The sequence below is a fragment of the Sciurus vulgaris genome, assembly GCF_902686455.1.
Source record: "Sciurus vulgaris genome assembly, chromosome: 15".
Classification (NCBI taxonomy): Eukaryota; Metazoa; Chordata; class Mammalia; order Rodentia; family Sciuridae; genus Sciurus; species Sciurus vulgaris.
The window spans coordinates 79,813,908-79,836,282 of record NC_136476.1 but is presented as its reverse complement, the minus strand read 5'-3'; the positions used below and the strand labels follow the sequence as shown (position 1 = coordinate 79,836,282).

Sequence of the window (22,375 nt, the reverse complement as noted above, 5' to 3'; positions counted from 1 at the left end):
TTTGGTACTGGGGATTGAACTCAGAGGCATTCAACCACTGAGCCACATCCCCAGCCCTTTTTGTATTTTATTTAGAGACAGGGTCTCACTCAGTTGCTGAGGCTGACTTTCAACTCAAGATTCTCCTGCCTCAGCCTGCTGAGCTGCTGAGATTACAGGTGTGTGCCACCATGCCTGGCTTTTTATTATATATCTTTCTTACCAAGGTGAGTTGTTTTATCCATGCCTTTCTCCCACCTTTTATGAGATTAAGAGGCAGTAAGTCCTCTACCATGTGGAGTATGTAATCCTAGTTCATTTAAAGTTTCTTCTTGATTCTTGGTTGGGGGATGGGCCCCACATTTTGTCAGTATGTCTCTTTACACCTTGGTTTATTTTGGAAGTTATTTTCAGTTAATGATGCATTCCAGGTATTGCTGGTCTAGATTTTGTTTTCTATCTCTTTTGGAGTAGGTAGGAGGTATTTATAGGTTTTGCAGAAAAGAAAGGATAATAATATAAACCCCTCGTAATAAATTCACCTTATTCACGATTAACCGTTTGAGTTTCCTCCTTTCCTCACGGGGTATTTTCAAACCCCCAGTCCTCTCCCCTTTTCAAGTTCTCCCCAACTGGGGACTCTGTGGACTGCTGAACCCTCTCCAGTGGAAGTTGCTCCTTCTGCTCCTCTGTCAAAGTGAAGATCATCTGTGCTGCTATAGCCTGGTGCAAGTCCACTCTATCTGTTAGCTTCTAGCACAAAGATTAGGAATTTTCTTCACTGCCCTGTCATTGTTGTTGACTTGACTCCGATTCCTCATCTCCTTTCCATCTCTATCTCTGCTGTCCTCAGGGACTTCAGAAGCCACACTGCTAACCTCTCCTACTCCCACTGAACCCACATTGGCTTTATTTTTTCATTTTTATAGAAATTATTTCCCTCCATCAAAGAGTCCATGACGTGGCATAAAGATGAACTGAGAGGACTGAGTTACTGGCCAGTTGTGTAACTGAGAGCCAGTGACTTAGCCTCTCTGAATCTCTGCCCATATGTCTAAAGGACTACAAATACTAGAACATGTTCCTTATATTGTTTCTAAACAATCGTATATAGAAAAGCACTTTGTAGACAGAAAAACAGTATCAAGCACCCAGCAGGGTGAGAGACCTGTTGTCATTTAACTGATTTCCACATCTCTGGCTTCACGTTCTCCCCTCTGACTCTGACCCTGTTCTTTGACTGCCTCAGCAACTCCCTTCTAAAAACCCTGTGTCTTTACCACGTCTTTCACCCAATCTCCTTGTTGCTCCCTCTTGTTCTTCCTCTTTGGTTTTCTTGCTGTTCTGTTTGCTCTGGACTTTTGTGAGGTTTCTTAGTGCAACAAATGTTTACTGATACCTCTTTGTCTCAGGCACGGTGCTAAGTGCTGGGAAGGCCCAGGTAAGAGCCAGTCTCCATCAGCAGGGGCTCAAACAGTTGGATATAGAAAACAGGCACACAGATTGTTTGCACACAGGCTGCTAAGATCTGAAAGAGGGGAGCTGTTCCAGAGTCCTTTACCAGTTCACTGGAGGCTCTGGCCCTCTGGCTAATGCTGTCCTGCCCCATCTTCCTGTCTGCTCCTTGGCTGACAGATATGACTGGAGAGAGTCTGGAAGCCATTGTGGAGAGGACTCACTGGAAAGTGGTGTCACCTGCCCTCAACTTGTCCCGTTCTTCTGCAGTCAGCCCGGAGCCTCACTCCACCCAGCTCATGTTTCAGGCTTGGGCTGAGCTTCACCACATTCCTAAGGCTCCTGCAGCTGCCTTCCTTCTCTTCCCAAAACCTATACTCATGACCTGTCTTTCCCCTCCTCCTTCCCTGCCACCTCTGAGGAAGGAAGAACAGTTTGTTCAAAGCCATTGACTTTACCTTAGCCAGGGTTCTGTCTCCAGAGGGTTGTCTGGGACCCATAGGGTTCTCTGATCTCCTGGTGTCATTAAATGCCCTGTCTCTTCCCTCTCTCCTCTCCCCACAGATGTGCTCAGGTGCCCCTTTTTCCAAACTAGACCTTCCTTCACTTGCTGTTCTTTTTAAGCTTCTGAACCAGCTCTGGTTTTTTCACTGCCATGTATCTCAAAGGAAAGGACTATGTTTCTATATACTAGTGTTTCTTGTCATTTGGATGAAAGATGGAAAGGCTGAAGCAAGGAAAAGGGGAGTTAGAGGGGAAGAGAAAGGACAAACTACTTACCCAAGGAAGGTGGAAGGGAGGGAGATAGTGAAAGGGAGAGAGGAAAGAGTGGGGAAGGTAGAAAGGATTCATACATAGACCAAAATTCACAGGGTGACCACTGGCCCCCTCAGCACAGTACCTACTGGTAACCCCTTTTCCCCATAGCCACTACATCCTCACAGGCACATGTCCCCTTCACAGATGCACATCCCTTCCCCAGAGATGCCTCAGGGCTCCCCATGTGGGAAGAGACACCCCCCATGTGTCACAGCCTAGACAGTACATTAAAGGACAGCCTCAGAGCCTCCTAAACTCTGGTGAGACTCAACTTTCGGGTCTCAGCACTAACCTCAGACAGAAACAAGGATTCTGTATTTGGGAATAGGTAGAGCTGGGAGAATCAACCATTGCCTCTGTCAGATAGCATAACTCTAGCTTTCCATTATTTGTAAAGCTGTGGTTGCTAAATTTTTAGCTACTGTAAGACCAGCAGCTTACAGATTTCCAGAACCATGGAGAAGAACAAATGCCATGTCAGTAAATCAGTGGTAACAGTAGTTGCTATTGTCTAGTGAATCCTTAGTCCCAACCACTGGACCTTTACTCCTATGATCTCAGCTCTTCCAACTGTCCTGCAAGGCAGGTGTGATTAGTTCCATTTCATATATCAATAAACCATGGCCTCATAGGTTTAGTAACTGACCCCATTATAGACATTATGTACTGTCTGATTCCAACCTTATAAAAACAAACAAGAATTATATGAATTCATAACAAAATTAGATATATCTGTGTACAATAGAGAGGCAGAGTTCTGAAAGGAAATACACCAAAATGTTTAATAGTGACTTATGATGAAGAGGAGAGGGTTTCAGCATGATTTTTATGTTTTTTAAAATCTTATTTGTTCTTTTTAGATACATATGACAGTAGAATGTATTTTGGCATATTATACATACAAGGAGTATAACTTATTCTAATTAAGATCCTATTCTTGTGGTTGTGCATGATACGGAATTACCCTGGTCATATTTTCAAATATCTCTAAAATGAAGAAGTATATGGTCTTGATAATTGAAAAAGTTTTCTTTTGAAAAATCAGTGTTTATTCAAGCCGATTGTTCTTTCCAGCCATCATCTCTCCCATCTGATTTACTTGGAGGATTTGTTAGCTGCTTTATTCTTTCTTGTGAAAGCCAATCCAGGATCCTCTTTTCAATTTCATCTCTGAGTCAGCACTCTCAAGAACTGGGTCACCAGCCTGACTGAGGACAACGTTGTTGGCAGGTCCACCTTTGAAGGGAAGAGTTAGAAAGGAAGGCTGCTGAGCCCTTGTCACCCCAAACTTCACTCCAAAGAATCAAAGTTAAGACTTGGGGATGTGGGTGCCTCATGGGTTTTGTGGTGAGGCTGTATCTGGAAGTTGCTGTGCTTGTGTGAAAGTCTCTCCTGGTCTCTTGTTTTCATGAAAGAACTTCTTGACATCTGACCAAAGGATGATTACAGGCCAGGGGGGATTGATTTGTGTTTGTTAACTGTAAGATGTAAGGATGATGAAATGGAAGACTCCAAGAGAAAAATCAGCTCCTCCAGACAAGGCTTAACTTGGTCACCTTCAGCCTGCTGCCCCTACACTGATCAGAAACACAAATGTCATGAAATTTGACTCAGTGCTAATAACTTTATTCTGTTGTGCTGGGTGACTTTTACCACCCTTGAGTTTCACCCTTGGTGGTAAGAGCCAGCAGGGAGAACTGGCATTTTAAGTAAAGTGCTGGGAGCCTGAAACACGTAAACTTGAAGGAGGTTTGTTCCTCTGCCGCCGATTTAAATGTTAAGTATGTCCCTATGCAGGGGATACACGAAATGGAACCTGAAAACTATTATCTCCTGTAGAAATGAACTCTCAATTTACTCACTGCACAGGAAGGGTGGATTCTAGTCATTTTCACTGCCAGCAGGTGCCCTTTCTATGCATAATAGACTTCGCAAGTGTAATTAACACATGAGGACCACTGCTGCCAGTTTTTCTTCAGGTACATGCTGCTAGGAGTTTTCAAGACAACAGTGTAGGCCACAAGAGCTTTTTCCTTTGCACTTGAAGATGCGGTGTTCATTGACCTCTGGACAAAGACATGTTAAATGGGGCTGAGCTCAGCCCCTGCTGTTAGTATCATAGGTCCCATAGACCCCAAAAGCTGTATCACAGCCTTCAGTAGGTCAGAGGCCAGTTAAGCAAAGCTCAAGTTTGCATGCAGTTAATAAATGGAAAGTATGATACTGAAAACCCTGCAATTATGTGGAACACTCTAATTGCACATTCACAAATACAACAACCAATTATCTAAGTTAATTGTAATTAGAGCTATAATCACAGATTTTAATTATCTGAATAAATCAGTTTGGTACAAATGGTCTGTCTTCAGTATTTCCCAAATTAATTTTTTCATGTCTTTCCCCATTTGGGAAAGCCTGATAGAGTGGAAAGTGCTTCAATCTTGGATTCAGACAGACCTGGATTCAGGTCTCAATTCTCATCTCTTGTTAGCGGTAAATTGTTAAAAATCTGTTTTACCTCTTTGATCTGCACTGTCTTTTTCTGTAAAATGAGTATTACTCACTTTGAGGAGGCTATAGGAATATAGAGATTAGTCATTAAGTGACACATAGGGGCCACTTAGGTAATGGTGATTGCTCTACTGCCATAACCACAATGTGGGACATGGACTTTGATTTCCAGAAGGTTTAACTCACATCAGATGTTATTCTTGTTTCTGCTGCCTTGTGAGCTCAGAAAAAAACTTTATAATTCATCTTCTCTTTTTACCCCTCAGATTGTTTTTATTTTGATTTTTTTTATTTAACTTGAATTATTGTATGGTTGTTTTCATTTGCAGCTGTGGCATAAGAATGAAAAGAAAAGAAACAAAAGCAGATGGCAGAGAAAACGAAAGGAGTAAGACATTTCCAGCCCTTATGAATATTTAAAAACATGTGCTGCTGGTTCCTTTCTACTTTAGATCTGTGCCATTCCCCTGACTTTGAAAGTGAAAATGAGAACGTTCACTACCTTAGCTGATGGATCTCTAACCTTGGCCAATGTTGGGAAAGCCTTCCCATTTCTGGACAAAAGGATTAACTTTCTGATGAGAATCTGCATTCCCTTTCATACTAACAGTCACCGTCAACTGAGTATAGTGTGTGTGGCAAGCTCTTTAGACACATTATTGCAAATCTTTAAAATAAAGCTCTGAAGTAAATAAGTAGCTCCCTTATAAGAAAGTTGAAGCTCAGAGAGGTTTAGCGACTCACACCTCTAAGGAATAATGGAGTCTGTACTTGAAATCCAAGGCCATCTGATATTAAAGCATTCCTTACTAATATCCTCCAAAGTGTCAGAGAATAAGTTGTACCCATCACCAAGATTTTGTGAAGAAATTTTTCATATTGTCTTCTTGGTGTTTTGCTTACTGTAGAGTCTGTATGTTGTCATTCATCAATTATATATTCACTCCACAAGAGTGTATGGAGCACTTGTTATATACCAGGTACTATGCTAATTAAGTTGTGCTGGTAAAAGGTCCCAGTAGAAGCCATATGATATCATGCATATAAATTCCTTTTTCTACCTTCCTCCTTCAGAAGTAGCCCTGTGAACAAGTATTAGAAATCAATTCCCCAAGTTGAATTTATAAATTTGGGTTGTTTTAGGCACTAGTTAACATAACTTTGTGATAAACTATTTTCAGATATTTTCAAGATCAAGACAAGTTCATGTGTTCCCCCAAAAGCCAGCCAGATCAAGAGCCAAGTTAGTAGCTAATTCCTGATGCTTTTTGAGTTCATAGTTGAGCTGAACAGTTAAATAGGACTTGTGTAATTAAGATGTAGATTTTGCCTTTAAGTTTGTAAAATGCACTGTATTTTCTGGCATTCTAGAAGTCCTTCCTCATAGTGTGAAAGTACTAGTATGTAGAGATACTGTATATAGAGTTCTGCATCAGCTCATGCTGCATCATATTCCATGTATTTTCAGACTGACAGGGCATCAGTCTGGACACAAGTAGGCAACTAATAGATTGTTAGGTGACAACAGTCAGTGAGCATCTCCTTCAGCAGCCCCCAAATGGGAAAGTGCCAAGAGTCTTTGTAGGAAATGTTGGGTAACTTCTGAGAAAACCATCTTCTAGGAGGAAAATGGGAGTGAGAAAAGATTGGGCCCTTTACTTTATCTGTGCTCTGGAACTTCTGAGGCACAGTGTCTCTCCAGCAAAGACATTCTATTTTCCTGGGAACTGTAGGTCACAGTAAGGTAGGAGCCACAGACTGTGCAACATCAGAATCCAGGATGGTTTAGCAGTGGAGCAAATCCTCTTGTGGGAGAGCTTTGGGTATAAATGTCCCTGCCTTTCTCAGTGGCTGTCACCAGGAAAATGTGTGAGGCTCCAGCATGATGGTAGGCACTGAGTAAATAAATGTGGGTCTGTGTTTCTCTTAAACACTTGCAAGGCTGAAAAGGTGATCGGATGCTGTTCATCTTGGCTGATGGGATAGCATAGTCTTAGAAAAACAAAAAGAGAAAATCTTTTCCTATTATTACCAGTTGCATTGATTTTTCTTGAATACTCTTCATTTATTTCTCCATAAATCTCCTTGTCTTCTTCTCACTTAGTTTGTATCGCATTCACTCCTGCATTTCTACAAGGACATCTTTGCTGATGGCTTACAACCTGTGACTTGCTTTTTGCAGCTAGCTCTAGCTGTAATGTCTCATTGTGGCAACAGAGAGCCCAGAGTTCTGACCTTTTCTCTGTGATTAACTTCTGCTGCCGTGGTCTTCTCCATGGAGCCCTGCCTGGTGTTTTCTGAGTCTGTCTGTTTTCTGGTAGGACTGAGGAGGCGCAAAAGGGCGGACTACTCCGGGCTTTGATGTTGACCTTTCCAGGTTTTCATCCAGTCATTATCTTTGTAATTTGTGTGTTCATTTCAATTGAGTCTAGTGGTCTGGGGCTCTAGAAAGCATCTCTGCTCCCTGCCAACCCCTGTGGATTACCCGGGAAGCTGCAGAGTCACACTCAGAGCGTTGCCTTCCCTCTTCCCTGCTTTCACTGAGCAGCATTAGTGATATCCATGTATCTTGCATTAGCAGACCATTTCCAGTGCCCCATTGCTGAGCACCAGCCCCTGCTGAACCACTTCCTTGTTGGGAGGCCCTGTGCTCTGGCTGCTGAAACCTCACATGGAAACAAGGCAGGTTCTGCCTCCTCTCCAAATCTAGAATTGTTCCTCTCAGATCCTCACCCTCTGCTATTGCTCATGAATCAGGAAGGGCTGAATTGGAAGTCAGGAAAGAAGTTCACTGCCTTTTCCTCTAAGAAAGCTTGTTGTACTCAGAGGATTCCCACCAGTTCTACTTTTCAAGTCATATTTTCCGCCTCTCACCAGCTGTGACCTTTGTCAAGTCACTTCTTTGAACCATAGGTTCCTCTGTAAGTTATGGAGATCAGTCTTTCAAGATTGCTCTGAAGATGGAATGAGGTCACCCTAGGTCCCTGTCATGGATCCCACATGCCCTTGAGTCTCCTTGCAGCAGTTTGTTCATATAAAATAATTTACTTAATTAATCTTCCACTAGTTGTAGACTCTAGATAGACAGGGACCAGATCTGTTTTCTCTCCTCCCCAGCCCAGTGAGGTGCCTGACTGGCTGACCAGCAGTAGTAAATACACTAATTGATGGTGGTTTTTCTCTTCCCTTTCCCAGAAGCCTTTTAAAAATTCAAGCTCCTGGGCTGAGGTTGTGGCTCAGGGGTAGAGCGCTTGCCTAGCACGTATGAAGCACTGAGTTCAATTCTCAGCACCACATATAAATAAATGAATAAAATAAAGGTCTGTCAACATCTAAAAATATTAAAAAAAAAAAAAATTCAAGCTCCTGAGTGACTAGTCCTTCTTTCTTTTGAGAATCCCCATGGATACCCAAATCTGTAGATGTTCAAGTCCCTTATATAAAATGTGCAAAATTTGCATATAACCCTATACATATCCTCCCCATTAAATCATCTCTAGATTACTTATAATATCTAAAGCAGTGTAAATGCTATGTAAATAGTTGTTATTCTATATTGTTTAGGGAATAATGACAAGAAAAAAGAGTCCAGAAGCAACCGTTGCAGGCCTGTCTACATAATACACAAAACAGGGTACACGACAAACTCTGCAGGAACAGTGAGCACTGCAGACTGTGGGGTTGTGGAATGGTGAGGGGCAGCAGCTTTCAGCACAGTGTTTTGCTTTTTGGAACTTTCTAGAAATTTATATTTAGAATAGTTTTGATCCCCAATTGGGCAACTCCTCAGATGCAGAACCCTTCCTTGGATTTGAGGGCTAACCATAGTTTATTTTTCTCTCTAGATACCATAAATCATCTTGTGATCTGTTTCCCTCTTGAGTTGGCAGCCAAGAGTGCTCAGAGCCCAATTTGTGGCCATCTCTACAGGGGTCATAGCATGAAACCCAAGTACTACTTCACCATGGCTTCAATTTTTTCACTTCGCCCCTATTTCTTTTCCTACTATTGTGACTGTTGAACATAGTCATATAAAATGCTTTAGATGCTGTTTAGAAAACCAGAGAATACCAGCCAGCTCCAGCTAGTAAAGCATGTGTAGTTTTATTCTGGCTATGAATCTACTTGCTATTTTATTTTTAGTATAATGAGCAAATAACCTTTTTTTTTTTTTTTTTGTTAAATGTAGCATAATGGTTAAGAGATGTCACTATTAAAAGAGGAACAGCATTAGAGACATTAAAGTGGAAGGATTTGGGCTGAATCACCATTAACATAGTGAATGTGGACAGGTTTCTGAGAATACCCCCAGCCCAGTGTAACGCCTATTAATGTAGTAATCTTTGTTGACTATAAAAACAAATGATATCAGTTAGATTGTTTGAAGATTAAATTAAATAAGTCAACTAAAGCCGCCCACAGAGCCCTGGGTGTTTGGTGTGCTCTCAATATGTAGTAGCACAACTATCTTTACTCTCCTTGCTCTACTTATGGTACCATGGTAGACCCTGGGTAACAGTAAACAGAGTTCATTCTTCCGTGACTAACAGTCGAGAATAACCATTAAGATTAGCATGTGCTTTATACCCACTGGGTAAGCCAGACCAAAGCCTCTAAGAAAGGAGGCATGAGCAGCCCGTGGGGATTTTTAAGTATCAGTGGAACCAAGACTGATGGGGACACCATGCAACTAAGAGCTAACAGGCAGTTCAACTAGAAGGCTTATATGGTAGAGACAGAATGTGGAAGGTCTGGGTCTTGGCCTTCAGAGCAGGTTGGAGAAATCTAACCTGCCCACTCTTGCTTCCTTGGTGGTATGAATGCTCGTTTCCTGGGAAGTGATAAGCTGGTGTTATCTCCATACAGTGGGAGTCTAGTCTCAGTGCTGCCCCTGCCTCACTGTGTAACCTCAGATTAGTTATTCAACTTCCTTAACCCTACTTTCTTCATCTTTGAAATGGTGGCACCAATAGTATACTGTTGCCATGAGGATCCAGTGAGAAGATGCCTGTCAAGCCTCAGTCTCAAGCGGGCTCGGGGCAAATGTGCAGTCAGTGGTGGCTACTCTTGTTGGCTCCTGTGCTACACTAGCCACCACATAAGCCTGAAGAGTATCCACCTGTCTCTCTCAGTAAGACCAGAGGTGTGATGATTTGGTTCTCCAGCAAGATGTGTCTGTGGTTTTTGTTCTTGTTTTTTCTCCAGTTCTTTTGTCCTTTAACCTCTCTAACAAAATCAGATCTCGTTATTTAAAGCAGAATTTAAAATGGTAAGACAAGCTGTGTTTATGCTTTGTTTCTTTTCAAAAACAAGAAACAAAAAGCTGAAATGAATAAGGCCTCTTTCAGAGTTTTCCTTGCCTTTAAAAATAGCGAGTGAACCTAAGCAACTTAGCAAAAACTTGTCTCAAAAAAAAATTAATAAATGGATGGAAGATGTGGCTCCGTGGTTAAGTACCCCTGGGTTCAACCCCTGGTACAAAAAAAAAAAAAAAAAAAAAGGAAAAAGAAAATTGCAAACGGAGGGAAGACTTAGGGGCTCCCTAACTCCTTTTGCCTGAGAAGGTCGTCTGGGTAAGGAGGTGGTCTACCTCTGCGCAATCGGGTGGGTGCTGTCATTTTCATGTGGTAGTACTGAGGAGACATTATTTGGGAGGAAAGAAAAGAAAAACAGTGGAGTTTGACAATTAGAATGGCGATTATCAAGAATACGAGCAACAACAGGTGTTGGCGAGGATGTGGGGAGAAAGGTACACTCATACATTGCTGGTGGGGCTGCAAATTAGTGCAGCCACTCTGGAAAGCAGTGTGGAGATTCCTTAGAAAACTTGGAATGGACCCTCCATTTGACCCAGCTATCCCACTCCTTGGCCTATACCCAAAGGACTTAAAATCAGCAGACTACAGAGATACAGCCACATCAATGTTCATAGCTGCTCAATTCACAATAGCCAGACTGTGGAACCAACCTAGATGCCCTTCAATTGATGAGTGGATAAAGAAACTGTGGTATATATATATACAATGGAATATTACTCAGCCATAAAGAATGATAAAATTATGGCATTTGCAGGCAAATGGATGAAATTGGAGAATATCATGCTAAGTGAGAGAAGCCAATCTCAAAAAGCCAAAGGACGAATGATATCGCTAATAAGTGGATGATGACACATAATGCGGGGAGGGAAGGGTTAGTGTTAGGGTTAGAGTTAGGGTTAGGGAGGGGGGCAAGTATGGAGGAAGGAAGCACTGTATAGAGGGAAAAGAGGGGTGGGAGGGGTGGGGGGAAGGGAAAAAATAACAGAATGAATCAAACAACATTACCCTATGTAAATTTATGATTACACAAATGGTATGCCTTTACGCCATGTACAAACAGAGAAGCAACATGTATCCCATTTGTTTACAATAAAATAAAATAAAAAACAAAAACAAAAAAAAAGAAAAACAGTGGAGTTTGAAATTCCTGGGCTGTACCAAGCTATTCTCCTTCCTAATGTCCAGGGGTTGCTTACCTGGTGGTGGGCCCTTCTCCCCACACACCTGCTCCTCCTCTCCCCATCCCCTTTGTCATGGGAAGCTGTATTTTATGTATTTAAGCAGGCAGTGTTCCTTTATTTCACCTGACTCTTCACCGATTTGTAGCAGCTCACCTGGGGGAACATAACAGAGAGGGCTCTAGTATCTGGAGGAAGGAAAGAAACAATTGTGAAAGTGCAGCGATAACAATGGGCTACAGGGTCATTAATAAGTCTGCAGGATCCATGTTCATGCCTGTTTGTTACTAGGAATGGTTAGAATCTAGGACCTACCTGTGCTGTGTGTCCCAGGCCTGGAGTCTGGACCAGGGTTGGCTGAAGAACCCCTTTGGTACACCAGCGCTCCTTTCCTCTTGGCTTCAGTACTGAGTATGCACTGTTTGACGTCATGGGCACAGGTGGAGCTCACAGCCAACAGCCCTGAGTTTGAAGTATAACTTCACCATTTACTAGCCGTGTGACCCTGGGCAAGTTACTTCACCTGTCTGAGCCTGTTTCCTTATCTGAAAATGTGGATAATAGTGCTGCCTTGAAGAGCTGCCTTGAGAATTATGTATGTAAAGCATAAACGTGACTGAGTTATAGTTACTCAATAATATTAGTTACTTTTCCCTTAGGATTCAAAATAAAGATGCCTTTCAGATAGAGGTCATTGTATTGTCGCTGCTTTGACACCAGCAACAGAACCCCTTCCCTTTGCAGGGGAGAAGGAAGAAAGAGTTAGCTTTCACTCTCCCAGGATGTAGCTGAGGAAATCAGATAGAGCAATAATTCCAAGAGAACAAAAGCCCAGTACAGATATACCCTATTCTGCTATTCAGAGAGGTACAATGGTGTCCTACAATCTCTGTCAGCCACCAGCAGTTGTGACACAGTTGTCATGGCCTGCCTGTGCACGGATTTGGTCATAGCTGTTAATGTTATTACTGCTTTAATTTAATTCTGTGTGTTGTTGGTTCTGTGTGTGTTGTGTTTAATTGCCATTTTAAATGTCTTCAAAATCACACTATGATTCAGCATTGAAATGAAAAATCACTGTGAATGCTGAAAGACACAGAGCAGAGGAGGGTGTACATTTGCTATTAGCGTAAAGCAAGAATATTTGCATTCATATTTTCCAGAAGAGCAACAAACAAGTTCTTTCTCAGACCTAAAGCAGGAAGATAGCTTCTAGCAGATGAATTTTTGTTTTGTTTTAATACTGAATTACCCTTGGAAAAACATGGACTTTGATGAGTCTGAATCAGAAAATGATTCATAAGAGTGGGACTCTAAATATGAGTTCCGGAGTAGGTTCCCATATTTCCTTTTAATGTATGCCCAAGAAAAGGTTTTTAAATTTTTTTATTCTAAGTGACTACAAAGCAAAGAATCATTGTTTCCTTGGTGGCATATTAAAATAAAGAGCAAAGGTGCCCTCCAAAAGAAAACAGTGCACAACCCTGCTGAACTCAGTGGAGGACACCAGTGACGGGACAGTGTGCTTGGGAATCAGAAGCCCCTGCTTAGGGTCCTTGCATGCCAGGCACCTCCTACTCTTTATGGAGTCCTGACCTCCTCATCAGTGCTTTGCCAGGTGTCCCAGAGCCAGAGGTCCTTTGGAACCAATACTGGAACAAGAAACTGTTCTCTGAGTGAGAGGGGAGTAGATCCAATGTGCAGCCATGCTAGGGACTTGGAGAGAACTCATTTGGACTCGACAGTCACTTACTGAATGCCTCCAGGTGCTGCTACCGTTAGGCACCTCAGGGGTTGTCCTGATCCTTACAGCAATCCTGAAAGATCTCCACTGGACAGGTATTGCCCTTTTAGAAACACTTGGTCAAGATATAACAAAAGATATAAAAAAGAAAAAGTCCTGCCCTTGGACTTGGAAATTCAATGTGTAGGAATTCATGCACATGAATTGGTTCATTTTCATTATAATGTTACTTATATTTTTGGGAGCAACTTACTGTCAAACTCTAGGGATAGGATTCACTAAATTATGTTACATCCATATGTGGTGAAATATGATGCAGTTTTTAAGATAATAATTATGAAGAATGTAGAGCAATATGGGGAATATTGTGACCAATAAGAAAACAGTAAAATTTCAAAGACATACAACTGTTAATGTGGGCTAATAGTAAAGGGATAATGCAGAAATAAAAACAGTTTGTATTAAGATGATATAATCAGAGCTGGAGTTGTGGCTCAATGGTGAAGCACTTACATGGCTTGTGTGAGTCCCTGGGTTCAATACTCAGCACCACAAATAAATAAATAATATAAAAAGAACCATTGACAATTTAAAAAAAATTTTTAAAAAGATGATATAATCATGGGTAGGTGGGGGTTTTTTATTCTTTTTTTTTTTTAATAAAAAGGTAAAGAAAAGAGGTTCCAAGAAAATGAGTCAGTAGCTGCAATAATTATTGAGGTATATTGAGAATAGAAATTATTTTCAGAATGTCCCTAAAATTACCTAGTTACATGCCTTACCACACTGAGATGTTAAGGAGGCTCTGGGTTTCTTTTTCTCCCCCCTTCCCACTAACTTAGAATTTGTAATTATATATTTGCAGAGTAAAAATGCTATAGATTCTGGGAAGTATTTGAAGCTTTGTAAGCAAATGATGATAATATAAAAGGTATTTGTCCAAATTTGCATTCATACAAAACATAGAGCTGCTATGATTTCAGAACAAATGTGTTTTAAATATTTTCTAAATACAGAGCTGTTGCAGTCCTAACAATACTTGGCTACAAAACTACATTTCTATGATAGGCCATAATTACTCTGGAAAATTATTGGGCTTTAAAAAATACCTACCTAAATATGCCAGAAGAGCAAATCTCACTTTGTCCCTTCTTGCATCTGTAGTAATTTCTATAAGGTTATTTGTCCTTTCTTTCAGGGTTTCGTTGATTTTTATTGCAGTACCAAAGGGCATGGCATTTAAACCTACATATGTAAAATTCTAGAAAATATTTCTTTTTTAGATAAAAACCTTTGATTAAATTATATAGAGGGTTCTTGCCATAGGTATTATTTTTACCTCTTACTCAGATTTTTGAATGTCTTTTTCTGTATGTTAACTCATTTGTTCAGATTTCAGTTCTGAAATTCTAATTAAAACTCATGGTCACTGATCAATTGCATGATTAAGTGTAAGAATTAGAAAAGTTGATAGAATTTAGATAAATATTATGGATCTGGACTTTTCTCCCTTCTATGTGTTAGGCTGTGCTCCTGAACACATCTAATAAGTGGCCATTTTTCTGGAATTTTGCACTCTTCCTGCTTCCTTTCATTACATTAGGCAAGGTTCCACTGGATGAGACATTTGCAGTCTTAAGACTTCCTGCCAGGGTTCAGACTTTGTATTTTTGACATTGAAGCTGTCTTGTTCCTGAAGCTACTTAATTAGAAACACATTCATTTCAATGTACACTGGAAAAAGCTCGGACAGCAAAGCCAGGCACACTGGGAAGTTGGAGCATTTGTGTAGCTGGCAGCTAAACTAATGGTTTACAGTTTAAGGGAAGAAATATCACAGGGCATTTCCTTCCCCTCGAAGCAGAGAGAAGCTGACTGTGCCCAGCAGATACCCTAAAAAAAAAAAAAGGGAGACAAGACAATGATGGAAGAAAAGAAAGGATAACTCCACTTTCACTACTGTTGTGTTCTTTCTTTGGCTATTATCAAATATAAAAGTCTCCTAGAAGAATAGTTCCCAAACTGTGCTGCTAATATTCAAGTTTGTTCTGCAGACTTCCAAAATATATGACTTCTTAGATCTGTAGTAAGAGGGAAATTTTATATTCTGGGGAAGGATTTTTGTTCAGAAAATTTTATTTGTTGAATGCTAATGAGGGAATTGTGCCCTTTCTTATTTTAAAATGTTTGAGCATATCAAACTATACATCTGATCATTGATGTTTAAAAACCTTTGTTGTCTCACCATTGCTTTCCAGAAAAAGCCTAAACCCCGTTGTATTCTGTTGCAAGCAAATCTTTCCTGCTTCATTACTTACCCATCCTTATTGTCTCAACCCCATCCCCAAAGAGCCATCCTTGTCCATCCACTTTGACTCCCCCAGCTGCCCCAGAGAACAAGTACCTGCTCACCTCAGGTGTCTTTCCTCCAAGCTCATAAAAAAAAAAAAAAAAAAAAACCTGTGCACATTTCATACAATGTATCACGTATATCACGTACCGGAGAAACAGATGGAAAAGTTTCCAGTCTCTTCCTTCCTCTCTACTCTCCTCTGTCTCCTTGATCTCCCTCATCTACCCCTAGGAAAGATAGTGTGATAGGTGAACCTGGGGATTGTAGGTTCCTTATCAGAGTCAACGTGACACCAAAGGAAAAACAGGTACATGTTAGAGTCAAAGTCTGGGTTTATCAATTGCTTGATTTTTTTTAAATTTAATTCATTTATTTATATGTGGTGCTGAGAATTGAACCCAGTGCCTCACATGTGCCAGGCGAGTGCTCTACCACTGAGCCACAACTCCAGCCCCCAATTGCTTGATTTTGTGGCATTAGATAAGTGATTTAACTATTCTGGTCTATTTCCTCCTCTGTAAAATGTGGGGTTATACTCGCCTTATAAAGTTATTTTGTGGATTAGCAAAACTGAATTTACAGGTCTTCATATAACTGCCAGCACATTTATCATTGGTAGCATCATAAATGATCATGTGTACACACATACATGCACACAGGATCCTGAAAACAAAGGAAGGACTGGTCAATCCCAAATGTGCAGGTTTTAAAACCTGAGTTGGACTGTCTCTCCCTTGCTTAGTCACTGAATTGGGGAACCTGTTGAGAGAAGCAGTTAACAGAGAGGCCTTATGAATTATATCATCAGATGGTATGTGTGCAACTGGGTGGAGAAACTTGCTCGCAGCTCTCCAAATACTTTGTTCAATCAGAATGGGCAGTTAGGTCACATCTCTTGGTAGTAGAAGGAAACAGCAAATAACAAATCATTCTTCATTGAAACATATTATGTCCTCCGTGCAACCTTTATTGCTTTTTCCATCATAATCATGGCAATCACAGTTTCCATTTCTATCAGGAGCTCTACTCATCATTTGATGAATATTTTCTCTCATTCTAATAACACTCCAGGTTGAGTCCAGTGTCCCATTTTAAAGCCTGAGTGACCAAGGCCATGCAGCTGCATAGCTGCTTTCAGGGACTAACACCAAGGCTGATGCTCTTCTTACTCCCCATGCTGTTTCCAATGCTGCCTGTGTTTTGAAATTCTTCTGAAGTATCTAGGCTTGGGAACAAAATGTCATATTAGGATTTTTGTTGTGAAAGGAAATGTAACTGTGCATACGTTTATTAAAACAGTTTTTCTCCAAATAGTGAACCATCTGTAATTTTCTGTCGGAAGCAACAGACATTAAAGCAGCTGTGTGTCTCTGTTTCTCTTCACAGTGCTCCCATGCCCTACCTCATAGGAATCCATTTAAGTTTAATGGAGGTAAGTTGGCTTCTTTCCTCCCTGATCGCTCAACTTGGGGTTTTGTCTTGCTTTGTGTAGTGGAAAGCCGCGGTCTTGGATAAACAACTCTGCATATGAGAGCAAATTGAAGCAAAAGCTCATGTGTGTTCCCCTTCCAGGTGCACAGGGCTGCGTTCCTCTTAGACCCTTTCAGTTGGCTCTTGACTCCAAGGCTTTCCCATTTTGCTTAGAGATTACAGGTTTTTATGGGTGAAGGGGTGTGAAGGCAGGGAGACCAGAGGAAAGGGTTCTATGAGGGTTTGGAAGAGGAAAGAGAAATGATTCACTCTTCATAATAATGTGTATTCTAAACCACTATAACAGTATTGCATTTTTTTGTTGTTCTAGAAAATGAGAAACAAGTGGTATATAGAAGTGAGGAGTATTAAAATTATCCCCAATACCATTATTCTAGATTGAACCACTGTTAGAATTTTACTATTCTTAATTCTAATCTTCATTCTGAGAATATGTATTTTATATAAATGTGCATGATTGCTATGTGACATATATAATTTTATGTCTTTATTTCACTTAACATTATGGTATAAGTATTTCTACATGTGTTTGTCTACTCTCAGTAAAATAATTTTCAATTTGCTACCTGTCATGCCCACCATTTGGATATACCACAACTGAACTATTTTCCTACTGTTGGACACTTAGATTGTTTATAATGTTTTCACTATTATAAATAGCATTTCAGTGAACATCTTTATGCATAAGGCTTTATCTGCATTTTGACTTATTTCCTTAGCGTAGAATCCCTAAAGTAGAAATGCTTGGTCAAAGCTCTGAATCTGATGCCAGATTGCTTTCTGTACGGCTGTACCAATTAGATAGCAGTTCTTTTAAAGGGCTTTTCTGTGCTTCTGTAAGTGCCATTAGTTTGTAGACATGAACCTCAAGCCTTTTCTTCCTCAGGAGGGGAGCAGACATTTGTACTAGAGCAGAATGGGGCAGGGGGTGGGTGGCTTGCCTGTATCGCACAGGAGATAAGCTCTGGAGGGGAATCTACAGCCATGTCCGTCTGCGATGGTGCTTTGCATGTCTTAAAGGAAGTGCTGCTTCTCTTCTTCTGTTGCCTTCATTTCACGTCGACGAGGACCACCTGCTTCTCCACTAACTGTTGCACACTGTGCTATTGTGCTTACAAAAATGAAACAAGTTGGTTATCGAAAAACCTGTTTGTTTGACATTGAGAATCTTGATCAAAATAGACCACAGAAATCTGCTCAAATTTCTAATTTGACAGGACGGCCATGTGGCTCCTACATTCTGTTAACAGTCCCTCCCTGTCATCACCCAGCCCTAAGCACATACAGTACACAGTTTATGGACTATCTTGGATGATGTATTTAGATCAGATTGAAGAGATTTCTTCAGTTTTACCTTTGTTTGTCAAGTTTGGGGGTCTATTCAAAGCTCTTGTATGAAAAATTCAAAGTGAATACTTTCTAATGGACCTTTCCTGCCAATTGCTATAGAGTTTGAAACACTGATCTGAGGACCATTTGGCCTTATCAGCATCCACAACTTCCTCCTGCTTCTCCTTGTGCCTTCCAGTCTGCTCTAGCACAGACTTTTTCAGACCCTTTTAATGTGCCACTACCTTCAGCATTCTTCAAGTGTCTAGTCCTGGATTGTTCTTCTTCTCTACTTGCCCTCTGTCATCTTTACTTCAGTTACCAAGTCAAAGTCATTCATTCTCAGCTGTGATTCTAATGTTGCTCTGCCTCTCTCTAAATGTCAGGTCCAAAATTTTAAGTACCACAGAATTTCACATAGATGCACTACAGATACCTCATTCAGCCTTCCCCAAATAATTATTATCTGTGAGTGCATGTGCATGCCAACACACACACACACTGGGCCAGTCCACTCCCCTTTCTGTACTCCCAGTCCCTGTAAATGGCACCATTGACTTCAGAGATGTCAAAGTGGGACACCTGAGGAAGGCTGAGTGCTCCCTCTTCCTCCCTCAGTCCGTCTAAATTCTTACCACATCACTAAAATGTCTCTTGCCCTGTTTCTTCTTCACTGCCTTCATTGACATGTTTTCTTTGCTTTCTTGGATTCTTGCAAAGACTTACTCATTCACTTAATAAGCAAAACGAGGGCCTCTTATATTCCAAACATTGTACTTAGTGCTGGACTTATGAAGATTCATTCCATAGCCCTGACATGGAGTGTGATGCCTTCTGCTTTAGGTGGCCCACTTTCCCTCTGCACTATCTCTGAGCTGTGCAGTTTCTCTACTGCTGTCTTCTGCGCATCACTGCCAGAGCACTCGTTAGCTGCTGCTTGGGCTGATCCCTATCAGATCCACATACCTGCACCTTTGCATGAAGAGGCCCTGCCCTTCTCTACCTCTTTCGAGAGGTCCTCTGTCTTCTTTCACTTAGGGAACCACTAATTCTGAATGATAGCTGTTTACTTCCCTGTACTCTCTGTCATCCCCTGGAGCATGAATCATCTGGGAACCAGACCTGTTGTCATTCTCTGTCGTGCCCTCGGCATCTTTAGCAGGGCTTCAAGCAGTGACTGCTTACTGAAAAGAAAGGTGGAGTGACTGCTTGGGGAATTGTAATTTGGAGCACATTTAGGAGCCCTCCAATAGGCATCACTGTGCAGGCAACTCAGTGCCATAATTTTACATAAAGACAAGGGAGGTTTTTTTTTTTTTTTTTTTTTTAACCTTTTATATGATTGTAAGTAATTTGAAGTAAGGCCTTTTGTAGTAAAATATACAGTGCAAAATATGCATGCATGTTGAAGCTAAAACTTGAAACAGTTTGTACTTAGGTGAATGGGTGGATGCAAGTCTACTCTGTTCAGCTTTTGAAGGGCTTTAAGTATGAAAGCTCAGAACACACTGGCCAAGGTAGACCTTGGCCCTGTCAATTGACGGAGGCTCAGGAGGAATCTGCTGTGTTAAACTCCTGTGTGGTTAGCACCAAAAGAAAAACAAACATGGTAGGTTCCTCGCCCTTGAAACCAGCCTTCTAAACAAAGAAGTGTTTCCTGGGTGCGTAGAGCAGCTGTGAACTCCACGTGTGAGAATTTGGTTTGCTGATCTCTTCCCTGAATTTCAGCTCACATTCAGAGAGCCCTAGTTGTGTTTGCCAAGTGGGTTTATCAGGTTCTGTTGTACCTTTCAGTGCTAAAGATGCTTCCTTCCTCTGAGATTTCCTCAGGAACATGAGCTGTAATGCTTGGGCAGGAACACAGACCTGGGGCCAAAGGAGAGCTCTTTAAGGAAGGAGCTCAGGGAGGCCCATCTCTTCTCACTACACTAGTTTTCTTACTGGCAATTCAGCAAAAGGCTTATTTTTGACTGTCTTGTTATTTTTTCTTGAAAGCTATAGGCACCTTATTATGCCTTTGCATATGTGCCAGAATTTTTTAAACTTCAAATGAATGTGGCAGATGTTCATAAAAGTTTAGAAAAAGCTACCATAGGAAGACTTTTTAACCATTTTTATGACACTCAAATTTGTTGCACAAAAAGAAATAGAAATTATAATTGAGTATTCTCATTTGGAAAAAGGTTATTTTGGGGAAAGACCTAATTCTAGTCTTCAAGCTCAAATAGGATGCCGTTGCTGTTTGTTAAATGGTAACCTCGTCACCATAAAGAGTCTACTTTCCTTCTAAAGTGACAAGTTTATAGCCGATATCGTTCTCTCTCCTTCTGCCTTTTGATATTCTTTCTCTCATTTAAGCAATTTGAGGCTAGTGGCAAGTTAGCAGAATAGCCAAGGGTATTGGCATAGACCTCACTTCTTCTTGGAGAGAATGATCGTGTTAGTTGGCAGCTAGGAAATCCCAAAACATGGCCAGATTACACAGTGACTATTTCCTTTCATTCAACTGATCTCAATTTAGTTCAAGCGACATTTATGCAGTCCCTCTTATGTACCATATCTGGCAGCAGGTGCCAGGTCATGCCTCGTAGATGGTGCTTCTGTTTGATAAACGAAGACCTTCCTCCCAAGCTTCACAGTGTTTTGTGTTCAGGCCTCAGGAGGGTGGAAAGGATATATCCAGAAGGTATTCTGTATTACTGCTGGTGGTGGAATAGTCAGGAAGGAGGAAGGCAAGGTGATAGCAAGGACATAGTTCCAAAGAGAAACTCAGGCTAGCTTGTAAATGAAGCTCCACCTGTATGCTGAGGCAGTGAGGGCCCTTGATTCTGGTTTTCCTCCTTCCTGCTTATGTGATCTTAGGCGAGGCAATTGTCTGCTGAGCCTCTGTTTTCTTCCCTATAATCTAAGGATACTGCAGAAAGAGAGCTTCAGCACAGTTGGTTTGTGCCTGCCCCATTTTGTCCTGGTTTGCAATACAGGAGGCAGTACCAGTATTGAGAATGATAGTTTTGCAGGATTTGATAAATGTGCTTCCACACTTCTGTGTGGCCACTCCCCTTACTGTGTTAACTTCAGTCATGATACTTTGTCTTTCTGGATGTTTTTACTTTCTTCATCTGCAAGAGCTGAGTCCTGCAGATGTCTAGCATATCCCAGAATCTGACATGTGGCAGGGACCCAGGATACAGGATATAGTCTTTCCCCAGCAATGTGTTAGTAGTCTTTGTGTCCAGGCACTGCATTATACCAGGAGGTCTGTATAAAATGGTGATTATGACATAATCTCCACCTTCTCAGCATTTGGTCTGGAACAAATGCACACAAGTAGAAAATAACTGTGGTGAATTGGGGCTGCCATAGGCTTAGGGAGGGGAGGCACCATCTCTAGCTTTTCTAGCCTGAGGTATACCTTCTCAGGAGAAAAGTGAAGCCTAACAGATAAGAAGTAGGAGCTCCAGGGGAGCAGGGGACACCATCTGCAGAGCCTTGAGGTCTAGACCAGGAGACTTTCCAGGAAGTATGAGGCATTCTGTCTACTAGGAGCAAGGGAGAGGAAAGACCTGAGTTCAGCAGGAAGAGGCCAGGCCATCCAGGGCCTTGTAAGCCGCATTAAAGAGTTTCAACTTTATAGGGCAACAGAGAGCCATTGAAGGGTGTAAATAGGGGAGGGATATGGTCAGGCCTTCTCCTTGTGGGCCATTAGAAACACAGTCCTTCCATATAAAATGTTGGAAACTGCTTAACCATGTTAATAAAGTAAATTGATATTTGTAAAGATCAAGGTAATTCTTAAGGAAATTACACACCAAAACCATGTATATAAAATTCAGATGTGTTAGCGTCCCCAACCCAAGCTTCTGAATGGTTCCTTTGCCACCAAACTGTGGGCGAGGTGTTTGTAGTGATGGTTTTCTTTGAGGTTTTAAGCTCCGCTTTTACTAGAGTTGTCTTCTCCTCTCTGTTTCCAGTACTTTAATACATCAGATATTCTTTCTCTACCCCAGTTTGAGGATATAAATTTAGATGATATGCTAAGTAGTTATTCCAGATCATGGGAACGGGGTGGGAGGGACCCAGATACCAAGTTGCCAGGCCTCTGGCTAGCTGTCCCCGCCAGTGCAACTGCAAGAGGTGTGTGATGGGTGCTCAGGGAGACAGGCCAGGCTCCCAGCATTCCTCTCTCTTGCTCACCATC

At 41.3% G+C, this 22,375-nt stretch overlaps 1 protein-coding gene and 1 long non-coding RNA gene across 19 annotated transcripts in view; one reads left to right on the top strand and one right to left on the bottom strand.

Moving 5' to 3' along the window:
- Positions 1-22,375, bottom strand: part of LOC306645778 — a 548,414-nt gene that overhangs the window by 239,294 nt on the left and 286,745 nt on the right. The gene's annotated exons all lie outside the window — the stretch shown is intronic.
- DENND1A (DENN domain containing 1A) overlaps positions 1-22,375 on the top strand; it is a 512,257-nt gene that overhangs the window by 296,613 nt on the left and 193,269 nt on the right. For all 18 annotated transcript variants that reach the window (XM_079113744.1, XM_079113747.1, XM_079113755.1 and 15 more), the window contains one exon: positions 16,744-16,789. In XM_079113744.1, the coding sequence (XP_078969870.1) occupies positions 16,744-16,789 (46 nt within the window). The remainder of the gene's footprint in view (positions 1-16,743; positions 16,790-22,375) is intronic.